Source organism: Electrona antarctica (genome assembly GCF_951216825.1).
Source record: "Electrona antarctica genome assembly, chromosome: 22".
NCBI classification, from domain to species: Eukaryota; Metazoa; Chordata; class Actinopteri; order Myctophiformes; family Myctophidae; genus Electrona; species Electrona antarctica.
Window position 1 is genome coordinate 16841386 of NC_136805.1, and position 15887 is coordinate 16857272.

Consider the following 15887-nt stretch of genomic DNA (forward strand, 5'->3'; position numbering starts at 1 on the left):
CACCACTCTTGTCCCGTTGTCAGACTATCAACTGTATAGTGTATACTGACTGAGACTCGGTTGTCACTCAGTGTTGGCTAGATCAGTTGTTCTCAAACTGGGGTGTGGGGATTTTATTTTAATTAAAACCACCGTATCACAAGTCATGTCCCCTGACCACGACTTTTTAAAATAATCTGATCAGCAGGCTCAAACATGTCAATTCTCTCTATGTGGAAGAGTATAGCTGATATCTAGAAGTCAACAGAGTAGACTGGTCTATACAAATATACTATAGCTATTGTTTGTGGTTTACATATTATGACCCAATATTGCTATACTGGCATCTTAGAACGAGGCAAAATGGCCATGATCATACACAGGTGTTGCGCTCCACCTCATCAATCCATCTCCTAGGGGTCTTCTAGCCCATCCCACACTCTGGCTGACAATAAGCCTTTAGCAAAAAGACATTATGCAAAACCATTCAAACTCTCTTATCAAAAAGTGTTTATTCAATAAATCCAATCCCTTAAAACATAAGAGATACTTTGTAACTAAGAAGCCAGTGACGCTAAAGCTATCACTTCATACTTCTAAAAACATTACATTGACTCATCTAAAATAAATAACTTCTGCCAGATCTATGTCCAGCATAAAGAGTTAATAAATTAAGAGCTACTCATTAATTATGACTGCAATTACATTACTAAAAAGAGCTTTCTTGTTACATGGACCATGAATGACCAACCTTAAGTTGTGGTACAAATGTGTCTCTCTCAAGGCCAAAAGTAACGGCACATTCACTGAAGCAGTGGGTGTCTAAAAACCACACACTTGACATCGTCTTGAACTTTGTCAAAAACGGAGCCATTAATGAAACAGTTTCACAGTAGAGACATGGATGGACAAGATGTTTTTAATTAGATTAAAAAAAAAATACACAGCGTGTTCTTCCCCTCCTTCTCGAAGACCTCACCGATGTCTCTGCTCACCGATAGGTTTCAAAAGGGTTTAAAATAAGGACAATATTATCTAAAGTAATACTGTGACAAAACTCTCGAGTTTGTGTGATTAAACTTTCATTCACAGAAAATAAGTCACTTAAGATGGCCATATTTGCCAGGATTTTAAATACAGTGGATAGGTAAGTTGCTTATTATGATTGATGTGACATCACATTCTAGAGAGCAACCCTACCTAGACAGTGTGTACAGCTTCCTGTATCACAGACTTGAATGCTTGCAAAGGCAATACCTGCTTACCTGTTCAGTCCTGTTGATGTGCAAGTACTTGTCTGGTGGATTCCTATACTGAATGACAGAGGTGTGTGCCTGTCGAAGCTGGACAAAGGTACAAAAGATTAAATGCTCCTTCACGCTACCACTACCAACTGATAGATAGGGGTTTATTGCTGATAGTGTGAGAATATGAAAAGCATATTGAATTACCTTTGAGCATAAAATGTGCTTTACAAATCAACTTGCCTTGTAGTTGTCTTTGCTCAGGGAAAATGTATTCAAGGAAAAGATGTGATAAAATTCTGACTCGCAGATTTGCTAAACTTATCTGTGAGTTCAAATAAGTTGATAAAAGTGTGATTATTTTCTGTGAACACAATTTCCAGTGGTCTCAGGAGTTTTGCTACAACATTACCTTGATACAATATTTTACAATTAAAACAAACAAACAAAAACAAAAAGTACGAGTAAGCCTTTCATCAATGGAGGCTAATGGTTTTGTACGGGGCTGGACTGATTGTGTATGAGTGGGTGAAATGGCATCTGGTGCTATGCCTTCATACCAGGGGTTGGGCTAGTTCGACTAGCATGGTAGGGATTAGGGAATAGAGGCAGGTCTTTGAAAGTGATGCAAGATGGACAGCGGTTGGACATGCATCAGTATAGTGCGTCCGTATTGCTGCTTCTGGGCCTTTTGATCTTCTCAATGTTCTTCAGGATCATGTCGTGTAATGTTACCTGTGTTCGATCAGATATTGGGTTAGAAACAGAAAGCAGTTTTCTTGCTTGCAAGAATGCTTATACAATAATGACAGATTTAATTTAGCAAAGTATGATATTTTCATGTTAACATATCCTAGGTTTGTTTTTCCAAGACAACATTATGAAGACAATGTACAGAAAACATATTATAGGCAGACGTACATATTGATTTCTGAGCTCAGAAACGATGATCTTCAGACTGATGTATTCCTTCTCATCAATCTCTGTTACTGTACGCCTGTAGTCCTCCTGAGGAAAGAAAAATAACGGCAGTATATCATTCCATCGTGCGTTCTATAGACTAAATTTCCACTGAAGACATACGAATATATGAACACAAGAGTTGTAAAATTGCATTCACTCACCACATGTGGGTACTTTGCAATTTTAGACACCAGTTTTGCTCGTGTGATGTAGTATCTGGAAGTAAAGAAGAGAACAGTAATAAGCACAATCACTAGACGATGACAATTAAAAGAACATACATTTGGCACTTGCAAAACAATTGAGAAAAAACTAAAAACACCCTACAGGATTTTGCCCCCTCCATACCTGAAAGCCCCTATACCAAGCAGTTCCTACCTAAATACTACTTTGCTAGTCTAAGGTGACATTCACACCAGAAAGCTTTGCTGCGATTAAAACGAATCCTGCTGTGCATTGTCAGAAAGTGCACTTCGTTTGGCAGGTGTGAAGGCTCATTTGAATCCTAATGCCTATCAAAGAACCGCATTCTACTCCGAGCAAAAACGGGGGTTTCACTTCGCTTCCAATTGCACTTGATTACGATTCGGTGCAGGTGTGAATGCAATCCGCAGTAAATAAAGGAAATGAAGCAAACAATGTGGCGGGTGAGGAGCTGAACACAGTTGGAGACGGAGAAGGCATATTTTACGCAGCGCAAAGATGTCCCGTTACCGTGGATAGACGTGGTCGAATGAGGAGACTGAAGCCCTGATTGAAATTAGGACGAGTACATTAATCAATTGCTTAAGGAAACACATAAAAACACTGCAGTGTATTATAGCCTACACTACAGAATATTCGGTCTGTCTGTCTGTGCGTGCCGTAAACATGGAGTGCTGTCACTGTGTGGGGACTGGGGAGTAGGGACTTTCATCTCGATAAACTTGTAAACATTTTGCGCTGCTGTCTGTTATATCAGTGCGCTCAGCGCCGTTCCTTCCATGCCCAAAAGAACAGTGCGTGGCTGCGTGCGGAGAGAGAGAGAGAGAGAGAGAGAGAGAGGGGGGGGGGTCCAGTCCCAGACGGCACGACACATGCACGTTATGAGTATAATTTGAAATTTTGATCACCATAGATTTCACTGTGTAGGCTATAGTTTATGAATGGAACACATTGATAAAGGTCCCCCTGCTGCGTTTCCAATAGCTGCGGATGACAGTGTGAAGGCAAACCGCAGCAAATTAAATATGCAAGAAGTCCCAATTCTCCTCCCATTCGCATCGAGTCTACCGAAGTATTAGGTGGGAATGTGACCTAAGTCATCCCTCTCTCATCTTGACTGTAGCACTCACAATTATTCACCTGGTAGTATTTAATCAGTAGTTCAGTACATGCTGCAGCTTCAACAGAAAGCCAATAACCAGAAGAGTACACATATACACATATGCTTAGACCAGTGTGCCGTTTGAAATGGCCAGGTGTGCCGTTTGATTTGAACAGAAGTAGCTTCGGTACCCAGGCTTTTATTTTCGTTGAAAACAAGTAACTCCGACCCTCCCCAGACAGCAATAGAGAGTATGCACATGCATGATTTTCCCATCAGGACACGACTCCCTCATCTAGACTGAGTAGCAAAACATTGAGCAGCATGGAGTGTTGGAGTTTGGAGGCGCTCGTTGGAAATCACTCAACCGTCCTGCGTATCACCTGTTTCTAAATGTCACATAATGCAGGAGGCAGCAAAATGTTGTGTTATTGAAAACAAGCACTTCCAAACTCTGACACTTAGAAAAATAATCAAATGCAGGGCATTTCTTGACCGAAAGTAGCTCATAACGTTTCTATGGTGGATTTTTATGAAACAAAAACTTTGCAGATAGAAAGAGGATAATTCAAGCTTTTCGTACAGCTGCAATGTTGGTGAGTTTAACATTGTTTAATGCAATCAGACAGGACTTTTCTGTTTGGATGAATGGGCTGTCAAGGCCAGAAAGTCGTTTTTTTGCCACTCAGTGGGCGTTCCCGCATAACTTCCAGGTACAATGATGTCACGCGCATACCCTCTATAGATACTGCAGGGCTCAGTGGGCTGCCATGCAGTCCGTTGTTGCAATTTGCATCATTGTTGTTGTTGCCCATCCCCACCAGTCTAGCGACCCTCGGCCATAGAAATGCTAATGTGTGGCTTTGTTTACATGAGGAGATAACCTACTCGCCTGGCACGTTGAAACGATGCAAAACACATTGTGAGTTGATCATGTGGAGCCTGCTTTATGCTGGTGTTTTTTAAGCTGACCTACAAGCCCACACTGTGTTGCAAAAGCGGCTGTGGTGGGCTTACAAATCGCCAGGGCAGAGCTACTGAATAACAGTAACGGCAGACAATAAAGAGAGAGAAGCAGAGTAGCCAGTCCTTCATGTTTCACGTTTGCTGTTGTCATACCGTAAATTAATTTTACGTTTAAGTTTACGTTTAAGTTTCTCAAACGTAACTTTTAAGTGAACTTTATGGAAACTTTAAGGAGAAGTATTTCTTGCCTGGCTGCGGTGAACAAACATGTGTGATTCAGCGTGTCACAGACACTAGCAGTGAAGACGTTCTTAACTTTCTGTGTGTGCCCTGACTGTGCACAGCATGCACTTTGTGGAGCATTTGTGTTCGCATTGGTAGGTCAGGAAATAAAATATATTAATATTAAAAATATATTTGTATATAAAACTAGCCATCTTGTGTATATGAGCAAATATTTTGTTCTAGTTACAAATACATTGTAGCAGCTGTGTGTGTGTGGAAAACATATGTATAACACACACACACACACACACACACACACACACACACACACACACACACACACACACACACACACACACACACACACACACACACACACACACACACACACACACACACACACACACACACACACACACACACACACACACACACACACACACACACACACAAGCCTTGAATTCATGGTGATCTTTTGTTTAAAGACATTTTCAACAATTTAAGATCTCCATTTTGGCAGGAATATGCTTGGAAGATGGAAACAATGTTGCACATTCATCTAATCATATGGGTAGGCTACTGGGTAGCCTACATACAAACAATAATGTTTGTATTTGTAAGGTTTATTATGCATTTGACCTTGACATACTTAAAGGCGAATTCGACATTTTACTGTGTCATAAATATATTTACATCTGTAGCCTGTATTGTATTGTGATTGTGCTATCATGCCTTGACTTAATTATACTTATATATTGTAGAAATTGTTGTTGTTGTTGTAAAGTTCTGAAAATAGACTACTTCAATATCCAATAGGAACTATGTCCCCATTAGTTCTAAATTCACGCCTTTTTTCCATTACTGGATACATTTTTCCCTTTATTTATTTAGTTCTTTATATGATGATTTCCTGTTTTCATTTCAAAGCAGAGCACACACTAGGGAAGAATGCTGGCATATAAGATCTCTAAGCACCCCCCAACAACGATGATGGTGGCTACTGCTAATTATATATTAGCATGTGTGAAATAGGCCCACATCTGGCCATCAAACAGGTTTGGTTGGTTGGAGTCACATTAGAGTGGAGGAGGGCTAATGGGGTCGTTGTTGCATACAGTATGAAAGGGTGGAGCTTGGAGTAAAAAAGGGTGGAGCTTAGATTTTCTTTAAAAAGGTAGGTTACAGAGGCCTAAAATTCAGTACAGCCAGTACAGTCAAGATGCCACGACGACTAGTGAAACGACCAGTACGCTTTGATAACAATGAAGTTGATTTTGAAGTTCTTCCGAAGAGGACGAGAAGAAGGGTGCTTGCAGAACCACCAGCTGAACCACCAGCAGATGAACCACCAGCAGCTGAACCTCAACCAGAAGCTGTGGCGGCGCCTCCACCAGCAGCTGAACCTCAGCCAGAACCAGTTCGTTACACCACGATTGCAAGCGGTACACAGCGCGGTGGCAGGCTTTTAGTTGATAGCTATGGCTATAGTTACAACTGGAGGGCCCAGACCAAGAGTGGAGAAAAGACAACCTGGCGCTGCAGTGTAAGACGAAAAGATCTGACCTGTCTTGCTACAATGAAGCAGGTTGGGGACGTATACACACCTGGACCACACAACCACATCCATGACGGAGATCCTGGCTTTGAAACTAAGGTGCAGCTCTACAAAAAGGTCATTGAAGTCACCCAGGAGAATCTCTTCACATCAGCTGACAGCGTGGTGGAGACTGTAGTCAGAGAGGAAACGGCGTATGTTGTCAACCAAGCCAATCTGAGCCGGGCTGCCAACCGACACAGACAGAAGCTTAGGCCTGCCGAGCCAAAAGCAACCAGTGTACCAGTGGATTTTCTGCAAACGGACGTCCTCAAGGACAATTCTCGCCACCTGATATTGGCCACATCCAAACAACTGGATCTTCTCCGGTCTGTGAAACAAGTCTTCGTAGATGGTACATTCAAAGTTGTTAAGGCACCGTTCTCGCAGCTTTTCAGCTTTCATGGGTTTCTCGAGGACGCTGACGGCAGGAATGTCAAACAAGTGCCACTGACATTTGTCCTGATGTCAACTCGGAGGAAACGTGACTATGTTGCAGTGTTCAAGGCGATGAGGACCCTCGCACCCAACCTCAGCAACGTCGACATGGTGACAGATTTTGAGTCAGCGATTTGGGGTGCTGCGAAAAAGGTTTTTCCTGATGCGCGGATGCATGGCTGTAGTTTCCACTTCACCCAGGCTCTGTGGAGACACGTTCAAGACCTTGGCTTGGCAGTGGCCTACAGAACCACACCAGAGGTCAGACAATACCTCAAGATGCTGTTTGCCCTTCAATATCTTCCCGTCCATGAGATTGAAGGAGCATTCAACCTGCACGCAGAAAACGCCTCAGACGAGCTGAAACCCTTTGTTGACTACATGCGGTCCACCTGGATAAGTGGCCAGTGGAAGCCAGAGCACTGGTGTATGTACAAGCGTGCCATCAGGACGAACAATGATGTCGAGGGGTGGCATAACCGCCTAAATCGGAAAGCACAGCGAGCAAACTTGCCGCTTTATTTGCTCATTGATTTGCTGCACAAGGAAGCTACCTTGATCGACTTCCAGCTGCGTATGGTTTCAGAGAACAAGCTACGCCGCTACCAGCGAAAGCAGACCACGGCTACAGAGGGCAATCTGGCCCAGTTGTGGAAGGACTTGGAAAGGAACGATCTGACCATCATGGACATGCTAACGATTGCTTCTGAAGTGAATGCCCCAGTGTGGAGATGAGCACACTGCACTGCACACAGCACAACTTTTGACCAAAATGGGACAGCACACTGCACACTGCACTGCACACAGCACAACTTTAGCACAACTTTTGACCAAAATGGGACAGCACACTGCACAACTTTTTTCTTCTATCACTGAAACAGTGTTTTTGTAGATATGACAACTTTTTAGTGTTTTTGTAGCAAACTGATGTTTTTAGATATGACAACTTTTTACTATATTTTTTAGTTTAAATTTGTTCTATACTTAACTTTTTTCTATATTTTTTTGTACAAACTGATGTTTTTCTAAACTTTTGATGTTTACCTTTTTTCTATATTTTTTGTACAAACTGCTGTTTGAACTTTGTTTACAATGTTTCTATATTTAAATAAACTACATTACATTTGACCGTACATTTGACTCTTGTGTTATATTCTTGTGAAATATTCAGTAAAGTATAGCTCAAAGGCTTTTGGTGAGTTGTCCCCGAACGTGAAGACAACTCACCCCGAAAGTGGCCAAAAGTGAAGACATCTCACCCCGGAAAGTGAAGACATCTCACCCCTGGTGAGTTGTCTTCACGTTCGGGGTGAGTTGTCAGGACAACTCACCAAAAGTGGCAAAAGGGGTGAGTTGTCTTGTTACCACTTAGACTAGTACCATTACCTTGATATCTGGTCCAGGTAAGACGCAGCCTCCCCCTCCACTGTTCTGAGTTCAGCTACCGTCTCCTCTTGGATTGACACGCCAAAGTTATTTCCGTCCTCTATCCTGGGGATTAGCAGCTGGACCCACATTTTAACCTGCAGAATAAAGCAGGTGCTGACCGTAAAAGTAACACCATACCTCATCCAATGCCAGGTATGATATAATACAATGTCAGCAGCAATGGTAACTGTATTAAGACCAACAGGGCAGTGAATAATCTAAATCAGTGGTTTCAAACCTTTTCATATATGGAAAGTAGGCCTAATTAACTGCGAGCAAGTTTTCTTACAATTGCCAAAACAGCAAGACGATATATATTCCCCATTAACCTTGAGGAGAGGATCTGTTGTTCTTTATTTAATTTTAATTGAACAGACTCATTTTGTTTTATTTCTCAAAAGGTTGAATTATCCCCATTTGAAGGTTTTGAGTTGAACATTGATTGATTTATATTTTTTGTTTTGGGGTTCCTTATTTGAAATGCATTGAAGTGAATGGCAACTGAATTTTGAACACTATTTACGTTGGTTGATGCTTCTGGTTATTTTCCTTGAAAGCAAATGTAATCTAACGGTTAGACACAGGGATGGGTTAGATTCTAACCCATCCCTGTGTCCAACGTTCAATACACAACTGTTCCAATCTAATTGAAGGGTTCTTTATTTTTATTTAGTCGTTTACACCACCTGGCTACACAAAAAAAAGGAGAGGCTAAGTTCCTCTCTGGTAGGTACACGCCTGCCTGGCACCCCAAATAAGCTACTGAGGAAACCGTTACAAGGGTCTACTTGGAAATCTTTAAGCATGTTTATTTTAATGATCCATCGATTGATTGTGTTGGATTAATGGATCTAATGTTATTTATCGTTATCACAATGAACATCGTAATTTTTCAAGGTTTTAAAGAAATTATACCATCATGCCATTTCTTATATTTACGTTATATTACCATCAAAGTCTTAGTGTTCTGCCAAATATTCTAAATGATTACTATACTGAAATGTTTGGCATGGTTTCAGGTGGTAAACTGCTCTTGAGGACAACCACAGCCTTCTATTGTGGCCTGTTAAATGACTTTCCTGGAGCAGTTAGGAGTCAAGTACAATTAATTTACATTTATTCCAAAATTGCTCCCGATGTGCTGGTTGGTACCTGTAATGCACATCTATGTAAAGCGCCTTGGATAAAGGCGCTATATAAATGCACCATTTACCATTTATTTACCAAGGGTTCAGAGTCTTGCTCAAGGACAATTCCGACATTAACTCTGGGGAAGCCAGGGACCAAACTGGGAACCTTCCCATCAACTTGTCTACTGGTCACTCTACCCCTGAGCCACTGCCGCCCGCAGTCACAATTTTACTTTTGTACACGTTAATATGTGGGTAATTGACAGTGTCCACTCAGGAAATAAGGCCTATATTTCACTTGATTCTTTTGACAAAGTAGGATTTTATGCCGTCATTTGTTAATTGATTTCACTAACTATGTTCAAAAAGACAATGGATGTTAGGCTAATGTGCACACCTTTTAACAGTGCTGTAATAATTTGCAGAACGTACTGTGTTGCATTTCTCTATGAGTGTCCTGATCTCTGGTTTGACCTTTTCGATCAGGTCGACAAGCTTAGCGTTGCTCTTCATCATCCCACCGGGCATGACGAAGACCTTGGTGCCAGTCACTGGGTGGAACAAAATGGAGTGGAAAGGGTTGAGTTTCAAACACAAGGGACAATTGTAAATACGATGGATGGGTCATATCTGAAGACCCAGTTAGATAAAGTCTTTTATGAGATTATATATATATATCATTTATAAATATGTGAATCAGAAATTATGTGGTGCATATCCTGGACTTTTTATATTAATTTGTATGACAGTGAACCTTCTTAACTTGATTAAAAACATTGGACATGTGCATTTAAATCAGTAGTTACATTTTTTGATGGACTTGAAAGTGGCAGCCACAAAGTGTTTACTAATGTTGAGGAGTCCCATGATGCAGGTGGCGAATGCAACTCATATTGGAAAACACAATGTCATCCTAAACACAATGTCATCCTTTGGGTGTAGAATCTGTGGATGTCAGTGGCAGTAGTGATCATTCCTAATTTCTGAGTCTCATGGAAAATTCACATATGTTTCTGTTTTTGGTGTCCAGAGTTGAAAGCCTGTTCTGTTCAGCCTAACTGCGCTAGCTAGATGATCTATGATGGCTCCTAAGGATTTGTTGATTTCACTATACAAGTCTTATACTCACCCTTATCCTCCCCAGTTCCATCCTCAAGCTTCCTCTTTTTGGCATTTTGCTGTGAACACATTGAACCAAACTTAATTAGGCTACACGTGACATGACAACTTTAAATGTATTCACGGTGCATCTAGTCAAGATTAAGTTTCCATTTTTCAACCTAGCCTCACCGCTTCCAATCCATCGTGCAAGGTTGAGAGCAAAATTGGGTCGGGCACTGTAAGGTTTATCTCTGAGTGGATCTCCTTCAGTTCAATTATGTTTATACAGGGATCCTGAAAGACAACAAGGAAAACATGGGTTTCTAGATTTGGTTCTATGGTTGCACACACTGTCAACCTACAAAAAGAGGTAGGTTGGTATATTTTATTTATTGCATGAGTTGTCTGTAGCCGTTTTCCATATATTATAAAGCACATTTTAAGCAACCTTTTCAAATGTCACAAAAACTAAACAGATGTAATTAGGTAATTTTCCATCCTATACTGTAATTTGAATATTATATTAGGAGTTGGGTCATTGAACTAAGCAGTGGGGCTAATTCTCGAGTTAGTCAAATCGTATATTATTTGACTCAATAGGCAATTTGACGCTCTTATTTTACAAGTTCTGCTGACTTTTGCCCACTTGAGCCCATGTGCATGACTGATCAAAATCATTTTCCATTATTCTACCGATTAAGAATGATTAGGCCTAATCGATTACTCAAAGAGAGAATTTATTCAGCAAGTGTTTCCAGCTTATATTAATTAACGTGTGTAAAACACGTTTATATATATATTTGAATTTTGCCATTATTATTTTTCCTGGTAAAATAAGTTGATAGAAACATGGCTTTTGTGTCACATACTTTAAGGAAGTGATCCAGTTCCAATAACTTCTTTGGGAAAAAATTTGCAACAAGGTCCTCCGCCTGTAAGAGAGGGAAGCTTCTGGTTAAGTCTTGCTTGCAAAACATGAGTTTAATAAAAGTTTATTTACACGATCTCTGTGTAACTTCCACTTTTAATGACACTCACCTCTCCTGTGATCCGTTCCCTGAAAGCATCCACCTGTTTAGACAAAAATGTTAACAAAACTTTGATAGAGTAAGTGACTGTGTGCACTTAGATGGTAAACGTATAAAGCCACCCATGCAAAAAGCCTTTTTTAATTAAAACTAAGTTTGTTAAAGGTTAGATCTTTATATTCCTATAGTAATGATTGCTATGTTTGTTCAGTAACAGGGGTCTAACTGTCTCTCTGGCACGTTAGCAAACAGAAAATATATTTACAGGACAGGTGGGTTATCAATTTCATTCAATGAGGAGAGAGAACACATCATGATTTAGCAGCTTGTGTTCAAACTCCCAGTTCTGTCTACTCATTTGTTTCATCACTTCCAATTTCACTTAGTTATGCTGTATGTATGAGTTCTCTTTCCTGATTGATTGGATGAAATTGATATTCTAACCTGAAAATGTATTTTGTGTTTACTAAAGAGGTGGTGGGATGGCCATGGGGATATCCATAATGAACAAATGCTGATTGATTGCTAATTATGGGAATATAGTTATGCAACACTTATTTTATAACCACACTCACTCAAATCCTGTGTTAAGCAATTTGTAACTGGGTGTGCAGTTAAATTTGCAGAGGATTTTACAGTGAAGACGATTGCAAGCTGCATCAATGTTGTCATACAGGTCTTTAGACCCTTATAATGCAACATGACATGTTTATAACATGATAGCTAATGCCGGCTGTACACAGTACTGGACGAGGCCTTGTATTGTGCCGGCAAACGGTTGACTGTCTGCCATAGAAAGCTGCGTGTATTTTATGCAAAGTGGCACGCGCTGTCACGCATTCAATCATTTATCACTGTGAATAAGGGCAGCTGTGTGGTGATCGATAGGTTTGTTTTGAGGAGTGCAGCAGAACAAATCCATGATCCACATGCACAGCTCCTGTTCTACACAGCCCCGCCGGGTGGGTCGGTCCCAGCCAGGCCTCATGTGAGCTTCCTTCACCACACTAGTAGTAGCATTAGCCCTGGATAGCAACAACATGCTGCACTACAACGTTTACATGACGAGCCCAGCGGTAACCTTTTTACCTTGGTTTTGATTTCATTGTCCACTTTAAGGAGTGAAGACATCTTACACTTGGTCAAAGACAGAGAGATTGTCCTAACAACAGCATTAACTTCCACTGAACAGACGTGTGGTGTTCTGTCAGTCTAGCAGCCACACTTTGTGTGAGCTTAAAGATGACGTGATCACCGCGCGCGCACAAAGGCTGGTGACGCGCGCTGACGGTTACAAAATTGATTGATTGATTGATTGAAGAATTTATTAACAGTTTGCAGAATTACAGTACATTTCAAGCACAAACTCAATACAAAGGCTGTTAACTGTGAGTGGACGACCCAATTAAGCATTACACTTGTTTCCAACAGGGTCCACCATGTTCAAATCATCAAAACATTTAGAGACGTACAAATAGACACTTCTATAGACAGAACAGGAATTCATCAAAAAAGAATTCATCAAAAAGGAGGTAAAAAGGGAAAAGAAAAATATACAGTGAGGGGAAAAAAAAGGGGGGGCGGGGGGGGGGGATTCACGTTCAGCTCCGTTAAATTGTTTGTTTTCCTTGGAGGAGCTGCGTTGGGTCCCCAAGTCGGCTCCGTGGCCGTACCTTGAGTTGGCTGTGTGGCCGTGACCATCTCTTGTGTTGTCCTTGCGTTGGGTCCCCAAGTTGGCTCAGTGGCCATACCTTGAGTTGGCTGTGTGGCCGCGACCGTCTCTTGTGTTGTCATTGCGTTCGTGTTTGAGGGATTCCGATTTTACAGGGGCCAGTTTCGAATTGCAGCCGTCCGTAGGTGCCCTTTGAGAGCGGTTTTGAAAGAGTCAAGGGATTCGCATGTCTTAATGACAGTTGGTAGGGCGTTCCACATTTTAGTGGCATAGGAGCGAAAAGAATTTAGTCCCTTGTTTGTGCCGAATCTGGGTTGTACATGGTTCGTTGCACTCCCTCTGGTGTTGTGGGTGTGGACTTCGTTAACATTAAGGAAGTATCTAGACAGGTACATGGGTATCTTGGTGGTGTATCGAATCTTGTGGACCAGACCCATTGCAAGATGCTGTACTCTGTCGTCGACCCTAAGCCATTCCAGCCTGTCGAAGTGGGCAGGGGTGAGGTGGGTTCGGGGGGCTAGATCAAGTAGGAGCCTGACCAGTTTGTTTTGGGAAGTCTGGAGCCTGGTTTTAAGGGCCTTTGAGGTGCTGTGGTACCAGGAGGTGCATGCATAGTCAAAGAAACCCTGTACAAGGGCTCCTGTTAAGGTCTTCAAGGTGTTTTTGTTGACCAGTGAGGAGATCCTGTAGAGGAATCTTGTTCTATGGTTGACTTTTTTGATTACGTTGGTGGCCATTTTATCACCGGAAAGATTAGCCTCCAGGATGGAACCTAGGTAGGTAATTTCATCTTTACGTGTGATAACATTGTCACCCACTCTAACCGAGAAGCCATTTGCCTTGCTGAGATTACTAATAGAGCCAAAGAGAATGGATTCAGTTTTTCCCAGGTGTAAAGATAGTTTGTTATCAGCGAGCCAGGTGCAGATTCTACCGAGTTCAGAGCTGAGGGCATTTTCAACCTGCAGTTTGTCCCTGTCCGAGACCAGCAGTGCTGAGTCATCTGCGAACAGGAACAAGTTGCAGTCACAGGCTGAAGTCATGTCGTTTACATATATTAGGAACAGTAGAGGCCCTAGTATGCTTCCTTGTGGAACGCCACAGCTCACTGGGAGGGGGGGGGACAGTGTTCCGTTCACTTCCACCATCTGTTCTCTCCCCTCCAGGTAGGATTGCATCCAGCTCACTGATGTGCTATCGAAACCAATTGCTTTTAGCTTGTTAACCAGTATGGAGTGGTTCACGGTGTCAAAAGCCTTTTGGAGGTCCAGCATGACCATGCCGCAGTATTTGCCAGCGTCCACCTCTTGTTTGATGTGGTCGCTCAAATAGAGGAGGCATGTGTCAGTGGAGTGGGATGTTCTGAAGCCAGATTGGAACTCGTACAATAATTTATTAGTGGCAAGATACTTTTCAACCTGTTCATAGACTATTTTTTCCATCACTTTCGAGATGGAACTAAGAATAGAAATAGGGCGGTAGTTGCCGGGGTCTAATTTACTCCCTTTCTTGTGCAAGGGGGTTACTTTGGCCAGTTTGAAATCTTGGGGGACCTGTCCCTGTTTGATGGAGAGGTTTACTATGTGGGTGATGATTGGAGCTATAGAGATGGCTGAGTCTCTGAGAAATTTGGAGGGAATGTTGTCATGGCCTGTGGCCTTGTGGGGTTGGAGGGCACTCAGTTTCTTAATTACCTCATCAGTTGTTACCATAACTAGTTTAAAATCGTCTTTACAAACACCTAGGTTTTTGTAGAAGGTTGTAATGTGCTCTACACCAAAGAGCCCAGAGTGGGAGGGCAGTTTGTTAACCAGAGTTGTTGATATGTTTGTAAAGAAGATATTCAAGTAGTTGGCCACATCAAGGTTGTCAGTGATGAGAGTGTTGTCAGATTTGATGTTTATGTTCGAAAATCTGGTTTTTAGTTTCTGACCATAGCTTAGTGTATTGTTTAGTAGCTTCCAGAGCTCATGAGGGTTGTTTTTGTTTTCCTCAGCTTTATCATTAATGAAGTTACTTTTAGCTGATTTGGTCATGGCAGTTACACTGTTTCGTAGTTTGATTCGTTGTGTATTTAGGTTGTTCAAACGAGCTTGGCGAACACTGTCGAAGCGCTTGGCTAGCTTTGACTTGCATTTTAGAACCTCAGAGCATTTTTTGTCTCTGGCTTTCATTGCAGCCAGTATGTCCGAATTCATCCATGGTTCCGAGCGGGTTTTGCCCCTGGTGGTTCTCAAAGGAGCCATGTTGTTCAGTACTGATGTAAATTTGGTTTTGAAGCCAAGCCAAGCTTCTTCGACATGTGTGCATTCAAGCTCATCGGACCAATCCAGACTCTCCAATACTTGGTTAAAGACCTCACTAGAGTAGGTTTTGAGGTCCCTTGATATGACTGTTTTGTGGCAGCCGGTCTTAAGTTTTTGTATTTTGCGGGTACAGAATATCATAAAATGATCACTAAGCCCACATACAATAACCCCTTTCTTGGAGATTCTGGATTTGTCCGAGGACAGAATGAGATCAATGACAGTTTGAGTAGAATCACACACACACAAATGACAAAGTTGAGCACGCGCATGCGCGATTCCTCAAATGAAATTCAATATTATTATAATATTATGAAACGTTATTTCTGTATTTATACATCTTACACGCTGCAATGGAAACTTAAGCCCCCAGGGCTTTTTGTGATATTCCTTTTAAGGTGATCATTGTAAATAAAATATTCAATAAAGCAATCAAACAAAGCTCTGTGAGCTTTGAGCTATTTGCGCAATTTGAGACCGCTTTTGAAGACTTTTGACCCAAATTGC

At 41.6% G+C, this 15887-nt stretch overlaps 1 protein-coding gene across 1 annotated transcript; it reads right to left on the minus strand.

The window, feature by feature from the left end:
* Positions 1-876: 876 nt before the first annotated feature.
* On the minus strand, positions 877-12648 carry psme3 (proteasome activator subunit 3). The gene is made up of 10 exons (XM_079493390.1): positions 12492-12648; positions 11413-11445; positions 11244-11306; positions 10564-10668; positions 10403-10451; positions 9706-9824; positions 8102-8238; positions 2348-2402; positions 2145-2231; positions 877-1958 (listed from the first exon to the last, which is right to left on the minus strand). The coding sequence occupies exons 1-10, from the start codon at positions 12531-12533 to the stop codon at positions 1878-1880; spliced, it is 771 nt and encodes a 256-aa protein (XP_079349516.1). The 5' UTR covers positions 12534-12648; the 3' UTR covers positions 877-1877.
* Positions 12649-15887: the final 3239 nt, after the last annotated feature.